At 39.2% G+C, this 12,368-nt stretch overlaps 1 protein-coding gene across 2 annotated transcripts in view; it reads right to left on the bottom strand.

The window, feature by feature from the left end:
* The window catches only part of EXOC4 (exocyst complex component 4), a 736,987-nt gene that overhangs the window by 685,858 nt on the left and 38,761 nt on the right, over positions 1-12,368 (bottom strand). For both annotated transcript variants that reach the window (XM_058530219.1, XM_058530228.1), the window contains exon 4: positions 326-510. In XM_058530219.1, the coding sequence (XP_058386202.1) occupies positions 326-510 (185 nt within the window). The remainder of the gene's footprint in view (positions 1-325; positions 511-12,368) is intronic.

The raw sequence follows: 12,368 nt of genomic DNA, 5'->3' as shown, positions 1-12,368 counted from the left end.
GTCCAATTTAGGGATTTTTTTCACTTCCTTCTGAGATATACCAGGATATTTCTGATCCAGTATATTAAAGGCCCACAGTAAATATTTCTCATGTATCTGTACATATGAGGACCACAACAAATGTACAACGAAGGAATGAAGGAACTTTGAATGTCAGCCTTTCAGAACATGGAATATTTACTATTAAAAAACCATCTTATAGTTTCAGAGACAGTATGTTAAAAAGAAAAGTGAAAAAAAAACGACAACAATATTCTGGGAAACAATTTTCCTTAAAATACTACCTTCCCGCAAAACACTGTGGCAAGGAGCCTCTTTAACCAACCTCATTCTCCCTTTTTCCTTGTTACGCTGTACAACTCGGCTAGTCGATTTGATGTACAGGTGTCGGTGTAGTTCATCTATGAGAACCAAGTGGAGGTTCATCTTCTTGCTGTGAAGCTCCAACCTAAGGTCACTCAGTCCCTCCACCTGAAGCAGGGGACCCTCCAAAGACTCAACTGCTGACACCTGAAAAGGGGGAAAAAAGAAAAAAAATTAAGCATGACAACTAAATAATCTAGCAATATTATAAATAAGAAAGACTATTTTTTAAAAGGTACTATGGGGGAAGGAGGTGGGAGAGAGTGAAACGGGTAACGGTCACATATGTATGATGACAGATGGAAACTAGACTTTTGGTGGTGAACACAATGCAGTCTATACAGAAGCCGAAATATAATGATGTACACCCGAAATTTACACAATGTTATAAACCAATGTGACCTCAATAAAATTAAAAAGCCAGATAAAAATAAATAAATAATTTTTTAAAAAGGTGCTATCAAAAGGGAGTTTATGAGAGGGGGCCGGCCCGGTGGCGCAAGCGGTTAAGTGCGCGCGCTCCGCTGCGGCGGCCCGGGGTTCGCTGGTTCGGATCCCGGGCGCGCACCGACGCACTGCTTGGTAAGCCATGCTGTGGCGGCGTCCCATATAAAGTGGAGGAAGATAGGCACAGATGTTAGCCCAGGGCCGTCTTCCTCAGCAAAAAAAGAGGAGGATTGGCGGATGTTAGCTCAGGGCTGATCTCCTCACAAAAAAAAAAAAAAAAAAAAAAAAAGGGAGTTTATGAGAACCTTATGAGCACACATCACACTTTGTAGAGTTTAATGTAGATAAGGCCTAGTTCTGCCCTTAAAGGGTTTAACATCTAAGACAGATACTGCTGAAGAAAACAATTTGACAAAGATAAATATGAAGGCATGTAAAGCACAACGACAAAGCTGTACATACTATTTATTTCCACACATACACTGCCTATCAATGGACAATGTAAAATGACCTCCCCAATTAAATGATTATATCATTCATATTCTCACAAGAACTCCATGTAATAACAGTTTGAATCAACTTTTAGTCAAAGCTAGCCTTTTAAGACTAAGACTAAATAAAAGCACACCATAAATTTTTTAATAATTGATTCTCATGATGATCGCGAGTTAGAGCTTAGTTAGCCTAAGTCTACATGTGTTTCTATATATAGTCAATCGCTGTCTCATACATACACACACGGGTAAAGCATGAATGCTACAAGCAGACAATAGCAGTCATCACCTCTCCTTGGCCTGATCCAGTGAGATAGAAAAAATGGGATTTGAATGGTGAATAGAAGACGAACTACGGAGAGGGAGATACTCCTGGTATAGAGCACAATTTGGGAGTTCTGAAGACAAAAAGGATTGGATGAATAAGATTGGTGTAAGAATGCCTACAACAAATGGAGAAGCTGAGGGACTCAGGGAACCTGGAGCAACTCACTGTGAAATCAAAGTGATAACTGTAAAGGCAAAAAAAGACAGCATTTGTGATATGATCCCATTTATCCATGTATATAAAATAATATATATGTCTTTCTATATGTATAAAGATCTTGTACATTTTTTAAAGAAAAGAAACTTCAAGTGAAGGGTATTCTCTAGGTACTAGTTCTTGGGGGAAAAACGGGGGGGAGAGAGAAACACAAGGAATGCAAAAAATATATATTATAATAATAATAATAGAGAAGAGATGACTACAAGCTGAACTTAGAGGAAAAAGAGCACTACCAAGCTCCCTAGAGGAATTAATGTGCTGTGACTATTACCCGCTTAGGTTATACTTCTAAATACTCCAAATATGTACAGATGAAGGCAATAACTAATAATACTTACTTCAGGGTAAAAACATTAAAAGTAATTATGGATATAAACATGCTCCTAAAAAATAAAGCATTCATACAAAAACAATTGATAATGAAAGTCATGAAACCTACCAGTGATCAAAAATGGTGATCACAGATCTATGCCAGTATAAGTTTGTGGACAGTGACATATAGAGAGCTTGGTGGCTGCCAAAAACAAACTGGCCTGAGACGGGGAGGAAAATGCAATGGCTTACCCACAAACATCACTTGTTTCATGATGTGCTATAATCAAATGTCAGCAGCAAATAAGTTTCCCTAAGTTAACCAAGAAAGAATGAAGGAATGAAAGAGTGACAAGCCCTGGGCCCGCTCTGCCCTCTGAAGCCTGCCAGTTCATTTTCATGCTGACTTGCAACTGCCCCTGCTACGAGGGCCCCTGGGCCTTGTGCAAGCTGCCAGCAATTCCAAATGGAAAGGCAGTCTCACAAAATGACCAAAGTGTCCCCAAGGAGGAAAAACAACAACAAATTCATTTACACTTATGATCTAAAATGGATTTTAACGCGGGTCTCTAGCAGAGAAAAGAGGATGCATTAACCTTTAGCGACATCGAGATCCAGAAAATGAAAAATAATTTGGTAAACCACTGGCCCATCATGTAGCCTTATCCCTTAAGGTAATTAAATCCAGCTGAGATATTTATGCTTAAAATCCACCCACTGCACATCCACACTCGATTTGTTTGTAGGAATTTGCATGAAGATTTTTAACCCAAACGGCTCATGTTCCAAATACAAATTTATATGACAATGTCAATTTTCAAAGCCACTTAAATTTTTTTAAATATAGGTAAAGCACTTAGCACAGCACCTGGCACACAGTGAGTGCTCACTGAAATCATTTTTAACAGAATCTATTCATGCTGTGGATAAAGAAACCTCGGAGGGTGTTTCCAACACGTTTTAATGCAGCATTTTCAGTAAAGTGCTGTTACCTTCATAGCACCATTATAAACCTTTAGATAACAAACTTTCTGAATATGTTTTCTTGATGCAAAATACAAGTACAATTGGGGCCGGGCCCGTGGCTTAGCAGTTAAATGCGCGTGCTCCGCTACTGGCAGCCCGGGTTCAGATCCCGGGCGCGCACCGACGCACCGCTTCTCCGGCCATGCTGAGGCTGCGTCCCACACACAGCAACTAGAAGGATGAGCAGCTATGACACACAACTATCTACTGGGGCTTTGGGGGAAAAAAAGGAGAAGGATTGGCAATAGATGTTAGCTCAGAGCTGGTCTTCCTCAGCAAAAAAAGGAGGATTGGCATGGATGTTAGCTCAGGGCTGATCTTCCTCACACACACACAAAAAAATACAAGTACAATTAACATCTATATAATCAAGACTAGTCTTAGAACTTCACAGATTTGAAAACCTTACCACAAAGAGAATACAGAATAGTCTATTTCTATATGAAATACAGCACTTTATTTTCCAGCCTTCACTTTTTAAAAGTTTATTTATAAAGCTATAATTATGGAAGCCAGGCAAGGTCATTGTCTTCCCCTACTCTAACCTTACTAAGTGGTGCTCAAACCAATTTGAAGAAAATAATTGCCAATGCAACACTTGATCCCTAGAACATCAGTTTAGAAACCTGACATTTATCTTATCTGGTCTTAAGCAGCTGTACCATCAAGTTTACACATAAGGAAAACTTGATGAGGCAGTAAACAGCCAACCCAACCGACCATCACTGATGGTCAGTGCTGTGGTATTGGGGGGTCTGGTTTCCAGGCATTTACTAACATTTAGTCTGTCTTAGCAGAGAAATCATTAAATATCATCTACATTTAGAAATGTGCATTGGGGCCGGCCCCATGGCTTGGCGGTTAAGTGCTTGCCCTCCACTACTGCCGGCCCGGGTTCGGATCCTGGGCGCACACACACGCACCGCTTGTCCGGCCATGCTGAAGCGGCGTCCCACATACAGCAACATGTGCAGCTATGACATACAACTATCGACTGGGGCTTTGGGGAGAAAAAGGGAAAAAAAAAGGAGGAGGACTGGCAATCGATGTTAGCTCAGGGCCGGTCTTCTTCAGCAAAAAGAGGAGGACTGGCATGGATGTTAGCTCAGGGCTGATCTTCCTCACAAAAAGAAAAGAAAAAGAAAAAAGAAATGTGCATTAACTACTGATAAAAATACAACTACAGAGATTTTTTTCCAATGTATGAGAAGTGGTCATTTTATACATTATTTCACTATTTCCCAAATTTAACGACCAGAGAGCACTTTTCAAATAACACACTGATGAAACATCAACAGGAATTCAAGAGATACAGTAGGATTAAAGTAGACAGCAACAAAATGGTCTCACAGGTTAGTTGCTATGAGAAATTATCAAAATTGGGTTCATAAGTGTGACACAACAATGAATAATGTCACAAATATATATTAAAATTATAGGACAAGACACAGTAGATGAAAGATCAAATAGACAACATACAATGGAATAGTTCATTGGTAAATGCCGTCTACGCATCTACTCACAGATGGAATACCATGCACTTATATCCCAAATGATCTCTCCTATGACCTCCTAGAATTCTTAGGTATGCCACATTGTTTCTTTTTTTTTTTTTTCTGTGAGGAGATCAGCCCTGTGTTAACATCTGCCAATCCTCCTCTTTTTTTTGCTGAGGAAGACTGGCCCTGGGCTAACATCCGCGCCCATCTTCCTCCAATTTATATGGGATGCTGCCACAGCATGGCTTGCCAAGCAGTGCATCGGTGCTCACCTGGGATCTGAACCAGCGAACCCTGGGCCACCGCAGCGGGGCACGAGCACTTAACTGCTTGCACCACCGGGCAGGCCCCACCACATTGTTTTTTAAAGGTAGATTACTACATAATGAGCCGACTGAATGTATTTGGAATTTTTCTTACACATATTTTCAAAAATAAATTTTGGGGGGAAAAGGATACTACTAGCTAGGAATCTTTTCACAGAATACCAATTATCTAACAGAACATTAGTGTTCTACTCAACACAGACTGCCCATACAGATAACAGAAATCTGTTTTGGAGTTGAAAACAAATACTTCCTTTAGGATTATAAAAATAAGCAAACATTTACAACACATTTTAACACATGATATTGAACAGGACAGCATATTTTGCTATTAGATCTAATATCTATTCATTTAAGAAAACAGAAATTCCAAAAAAATGTTTCCAGAACTTAAAAAAATAGGTCAAAGGTACAGTTAAAATGTACATAATCAAGGGCCCGGCCCAGTGGTTTAGTGGTTAAGTTTGGCACACTCCACTTCAGCGGCCTGGGGCTCTTGAGTTCGGATCCCAGGCAAGGACCAACACAACTCAACAAGCCATGCTGTGGCAGTGACCCACATTCAAAATAGAGGAAGATGGGCACTGTAGCTCAGCACTACTCTTCCTCCCCAAAATAAGTACATAATCAAGAATTGCCTGGTATTTCAAAAAGGTTGCCTTGAGTTGAGAGGTAAGTTTACAATAAAGGAAATCTTTGTAATTAGGAACTATACTACCCTTAAAGTTTTCTTTCCCAAATGTCTATTTCTCAATTTCATTTTGGTTTAAATTAGGAAATTATTATTTCATAGTTAAGTGTTTGTTTGTCTTCTGTCAGTCTTACTCAAGCTGATTACGTAAAAAGATCTAGTTTTGTGCTTTAACATGAACCAATGGAAATGTTTTGGAGGAACACCAAAGTCAGCCATTCTCAACAGCTGCTTCATTGAAGAAATGCTGGAAAAGAAACTACTGATCTTTTTTATTTTTCTTTTTAGTTGGGGAGGTGAGATACACAAAGGTAAATGATATTAGTAACTGTTTCTAAATAGAATTAAGGTTCAAGCCAAAAAAGAAGAAATACTTATAAGTAAACAAAAAGCCAACCTGATAACTAAACCATCTGCTAGCTAATGAAAATGCTTATTTTGGCAACAACAGTCCCTAAAGAAAGCAAATGTTTGCCACTATTGAGTCCAAAACAAATATTTCCTTCAAGACTCCGATAATTACATGGCTCCAAAATGTTCTATCACTTTTCAATAGGTCAGTATGTCTCCCTTAAGGAAGCATTTTTCTAGTAAAACAACGTAATCATTCTGAAAACGTTGCCTTGGCCCAACTTAACAGATGCAACAAAAGATACGAAATTAGGGCCAGCCCCGTGGCTTAGCGGTTAAGTGCGTGAGCTCCGCTGCTGGCGGCCCGGGTTCGGATCCTGGGCGCGCACCGCCCCACCGCTTCTCCGGCCATGCTGAGGCCGCGTCCCACATACAGCAACTAGAAGGTTGTGCAGCTATGATATACAACTATCTACTGGGGCTTTGGGGGGAAAAAATAAATAAATAAAATCCTTAAAAAATAAAAATAAAAAAAAAGATACGAAATTAGGCTATTCCAGAGAACTGATACCTTCTTCCTTCCTATATGTCTATAACAGGACACAATTTAAACAAACTTTTTGAACAGCCTCAACAAAATAAGAACACCAAAAATCTTTGGCTATGAACAAGAAAAAACATGCCTTGGAACCCAAGATTTACTTAGTGCCCAGGTCACTGGCCTATTGCCACCCTGCCCCGAACTGCTGGAAGCAAACTCTGCTGGCTTCAGGCCCTGCTCCTCAAGACAACCCTCTACCCAGAAGTCTCCATATTCAGGCTTGGGGAGTCCCAGACGGAAGTCTCCCTTTGAATGCAGAATGATTCTTACCCACCTCTACACAAGCAGTGAAGATGTTTCTCACCAAGAATCCCAAGATCATTCACTTACCAAACGTTTCCATTTTGCTATACCATATTTCTCAAAGCAGAAATTTTATTCTTTATCAGACAGGAACTAGTGAAAAAAAAAAAAAGAAAAAAAAAAACTAAAGGCAGCTAAAAAAAAAAAACCCAAAACAAGAAAACCATACTATCTTTCATGTATTAATTTGAAATTTGAACAATACGAAATGATTGTTTTTATAAGTCAAAAATGATCAAATATTGGCTGTTTCATATGGTTCAATCTAACAGTTTTAGGAGCAGATCCAAAAGCTTAGATGCACCTATGACATCATAGCGCTATTTGTAGAACACTGCAGCCTTTACAGAACCCTATGTATTTAACCGCATCAGAGAAACTAGGAACAATTTTATTAGTGGAAGATAATATCCTATGTATGTGATATAAAACCACAAGCATGTGACCCCAAAGGATTTTGTTCACAACAATCCTCTTAAATATAAACTTGATAATGTTATCCACTCAACTTGTGTTTAGAGCATGACACCAGCCACCTCAGGCGACAGAAGTAGAGGATAGCTTCGGTGCTCTTCATGCAAAATGGATGGGGTGCAGAGGCAGAGAGTGTGGGACATACAAGAGAGAACATTAGGGCATCTATTTAAGGCTTGGGGCTATCATGAAGGTTTTGAAGAGTCTTAGGGGATCTATAGGAAAAACAGAATCTCTGATCCCAGCTTCACTGGAGAAGACTAAGATGTTTTTGGCTCCCTATGGCTCAGCTTTGCCACCGACTGAAGGCCTCAGGGCTATTGACAGTTTGGTACTTAAGACAGACTTCCCAAGAAAGCTGCACCACAGGGCAGGGCCAAGTGCCTGGAGCAAGAACACTATTGTTCCCCTAACTCTTCAGCCTGTAGCTAATCAACAGTGATCAAATCAGGCAATCAAAAACACCCATTCTTAAAATCAGTTTGCTAACATAATATTGATCCACCAATTCAGGTGCCCCTTCTCCCTCAGGAAACCCAACACCTATAATGCAGACTCAGCATGCTTTTACCATTAAAAACAGGATGCTGTCTACCTCCACTCTGCCTTCATTACTGCCAGGGTTATTGCATGTTTTTATTTAATAAACCTTCATCAGCTCAAATGAAGGGTTGTTATTAGTTGAGCTAACAGCTAAATGATAATGCTCCAGAGAGATATCAGTGCTTGTTGGTGCATTAACAGAGAGAGGAGAAGGGCTGAGGTCAAGCATGTGTCAATGTAAATGAGGCGATATTAGGTACTAACGGCTTAATGCAATAGACTGCCTGGGAGATAATGGAATTTACAGGATAAAGCAAATGAGATGAAGTTATTGATAAGTGAATGAAGGGAGGGGGCCTCTAAGATAAAGTGCTGTCAAAGAAAAGGCCTTTTACTCGTGGATTTCTTCTTTAAAGTATCTTCAAATCTATCTTAGAAAACAAAACTCAAAAGAGATCAAATGTGACTTCTAGCTTCTTGAAAGAGCTCATCCTATTACTGCTGTGAAACAGACTTGTTCTAAAAGCATATCACTTTATTAAGCTATTCTTAAGCTTTCTTCGGGGTTCTCCTTTTTTTGTTGTTTTGTTTTTTTTTCTTAAACATCAGGGCATTCTACCACAAAGAACTCCCACGTTTTATTAAAGCATAAATTCCGTTTTTTTTTTTCCTCTTGTAAAGCAGGGGCAGCCAGGTCTTCCAAGAGATTCCATCAGCCCAAGCCTCACAGAATGACAATATCTGAGAAACGAAACGTAAGAATTTTCTATTGTAAAGGACCTTTAAAGGTTGTGAAGACTGAGGTCCCACCCTAATTTTACCAATAAAAAAAGCCCAAAAATATACCTTTTTCTTAACCTTTATTTTTCTTCCAAATTACAAACGTAATACATGCTCAATCAAGAAGACTTGAAAAACCCAGAAAATCACAAAGGAAAAAGATGGTCCATATTCTCACTAACCAGACATAATAATATAATATTTTAACCTGACTCCTTCCAATCATTTTTCCCAAAGTTTTTACAAAAATACTATTTTTAAATATGCTTTTTTCACTTGGCAGTACATCTACCCATTACCAAATATATGATTTTTAGCGTTTCCATACTAGTCCATAATGAGTATTCCACAAATGATTTAAACCAATTCCCTATATTTAACTGCTAATGTTTTTACTTTCATAAAACTTACTGTGATAAGTACCCTTGTATACATATTTTTTGAACACATAACAATTAAAATTCTTAATTCTTTCCTTAACGTAACACTCGAGAGGCAGAATTCCAAGTCCAAAGTTATGCACATATTTAGGGCTTATCAGATTCATAACACCAAATTAAGAGCCTTATTTGTTCTAAATGGACTTAGATCTGTTCACAATTACTTTTCTGATGAAATTAAACTATACTTAATACTTTATGAGAAAGATAAGAATTATAATTGCTTATGGAAAAGCTCACAAAAAAAAATACTTCTTTGTTCCTAATCTTTTGATCCCTTCAATTCTCAGTTCCCATCAGTGCTCCATAAAGAGAGCATTAAAACCTAGATTTCTACTCCAAAATACAAAAGAAGAGACCACCAGAAAAGATATTCTCATTTAATAAGTGTCTCAAAGTCCTTTACCTTTGTCATCTTATTTGTTATTGTGGGACAAGAAAAAGTTACAGAACTCTCAAGAGTTAGCAAAGGAGGTCTCTGAGAATCACTTCAGACTCACTTGTAAATCAAGACAATTTCCCCCACACTCTGCAAGAGCCCCAAATCCATCAGAAATGCTCAGCACTTATACAGCTCTTTACCAACATGAACTATTAAAATCCCACAAAGGAATGTAAGAGGAATGTGGCTTTTTTTCATTTTAAGAGCTGAGCAACCACCAGTAATTAGTATTGGACTGAATCTCAGAGAAAATAGACTTATTAACAAGTGCCTCCTATCTTGGGAAGCCAAGCCAAAGCTACTGATCAGCATTCTCAGATCATCGTCAAGTTGAGATAGAGGGCTCCCAGCAACAACATGGGTTGTCATCTGCTGCAATTTACACATATATAGGGTCCCCATCTGACCAGAGGCTGACCAATCAAAAACCTGTTCAAGCAAGTCCATATGTGAGGCTGAAACCAGAAATAGGATGAAGGATGTCAGCAAAGGACTTGCGTATTATTTTTCACTTTGATCATTCCTTCTACAGACTAAAATGTGTAAACACAAACGCACAGTTAATCTGATTAAAACAACACGTATGCGGGCGGGGCTGCTGGCGCAGCGGTTAAGTGCGCATGCTCAGCTTTGGCGGCGTGAGGGTTCGGACGATCATGGGAGTGCACCAACGCACCGCTTGTCAAGCCATGCTGTGGCGGTGTCCCATATAAAGTAGAGGAAGATTGGCACAGATGTTAGCCCAGGACTAATCTTCCTCAGTAAAAAAGAGGAGGATTGGCATCAGATGTTAGCTCAAGGCTGATCTTCCTCACACACACACAAAAAAATATGCATTAGTGACGTGACAGTAGCACCAGGAGAGAAATACTGCTTAATGGAAACAAGCCCTAGACTACTGCTTTTTCTTTTTACCTGGCACTGGGTGATGGTGGTGACGATGATGATATCTATACCATATTAAATTTGCATAATACCTTATATTTTACAAAGCACTTTACCCATACAAAATCTCACTTTTATTCTCACAAGCATTTGGTAATGCAGACAGTGTATTTGTATAACCACTCTACAAAAGAGGATACTAAAAAACAGGGAGAGAGAGCGATTTATTTGTCTAAGCTCACAGAGCTGGTGAGTTGTTGGGTCAGAACTAGAATTAAGAACATCTGGCTTTTAAATCCATTTTGTTTGTACTGCAAACTGTACCTAGCCACCACTTGTCAATAAATAAATTTGTGCCCCAATTTCAATCCATTAAGTCCCAGCAATAAGTCATATAAGAACTCACAGCAAGGATACAGGAACCAGAGCAGCAAGATGACAGCCCTGAAGAGTTCCACGACAGCCCAAATCTGGAGAGCATCTAATTTAACCATTAAATGAAACTCTTTTTGACCAAATAATTAGGCTATAAAATCAGAATAAAAGCCAAATACTCGTCAGCTTTTTCCCGAAACTGCCAATAGAGGATGGCAACAAAGCAACTTTAGTCAAACGACATTTCTACCATAAATGTGAATATCATCAGACGTGTCTGTCCCATGCAAGTCCTTGGTTTCTAACTACTTAAGCTGGTGTTAAATAAGTCAAACACAATTAGTTTTGCTCTATTTGCACAGCACAAGCTATATCCTACATCAACGGTTCCAAATTCTCCAGTTGGAATCACCTGGAGAATGTCAAAATTTACTGAAGCTGGCGTCCCACCCCCGGAGACTTTGATTTATTGGGTGTGGGGTGTGACCTGGGCTTCAGAATTCTCAAAGGTTCTCCAATGTGCAGACAAGTTTAGGAATCACTGCCCTACAGCCAAGCGAGCCAACTGAAAACTGCTGAACCTTATGAGGTTTAGTACAATACAACAGAATTTCTATTTGCTTTGAAATGCAAGAGGCAAATGAAGAGCAGATAAAAGAGCAAAACAAAAGAGAAGAATAACTCTGTGCCTATCAAACAGCACGGCTTTGCACGGCTTTCAGAAACCCCAGCCTTCAAAAACAAATATAAGCAAAAAGGGCATTAAGCACCAAGAAAAAGAGTTGCTACAAAGCCCCGCACTGTTAGGAGAAAAATAAAGCTGCCACACTAAGACTACTCACCTAATTTTGGACACAAAAGCCAAGTTTATTCATTTAGTAACTTTATTTTCAGCTTTTCCTAAATCTTTTCAAAAGAAGATCAAACATAGGTGTTTGAGGGAAGGAAGGAGTCCCAAATGCAGCTGGAAGCAGCTACAGCTTAGCACCCTATTTAAATAGCAAACCACATGACCCCACCCTCACCCCCACCCCCAGCCCCCAGTATTCCTGGTCCCCCTTCTTATTGTACTGATCATGGTATGAGACACTCTTTATTTGTTCAGCATCTGTCTCTCTCTACTAGCATGTAAGCTCCTTCAAGGTTAAGGCCACCTTCACAGATACATACACCAACAACAAAAGTGATCAACGATGGCACTGTCGCATTCATTTGCCCATCTATCAAAATATGTGCCAGATTCTTTCCTGATAAATTATTAGTATAGAATACTGGCATCAGTCATTCAAATCAATATTCTCCACCAGGAACAGATGGGCTTTAACGGTGGCTATTTCATTATTGATCACTGATATATTTTTTATCATGTTGTAGAGAAATCTATATGGAATATTGAAACACTTTTGCACAGTCACTGAACCACTTTCAAGTTAAGTCCAGTAAGTTCACTAGAATGTTCCAGCTCCTCA

This window comes from Diceros bicornis, chromosome 3 (genome assembly GCF_020826845.1).
Source record: "Diceros bicornis minor isolate mBicDic1 chromosome 3, mDicBic1.mat.cur, whole genome shotgun sequence".
NCBI lineage: Eukaryota > Metazoa > Chordata > Mammalia > Perissodactyla > Rhinocerotidae > Diceros > Diceros bicornis.
This window is presented reverse-complemented; position numbering and strand designations above follow the sequence as displayed.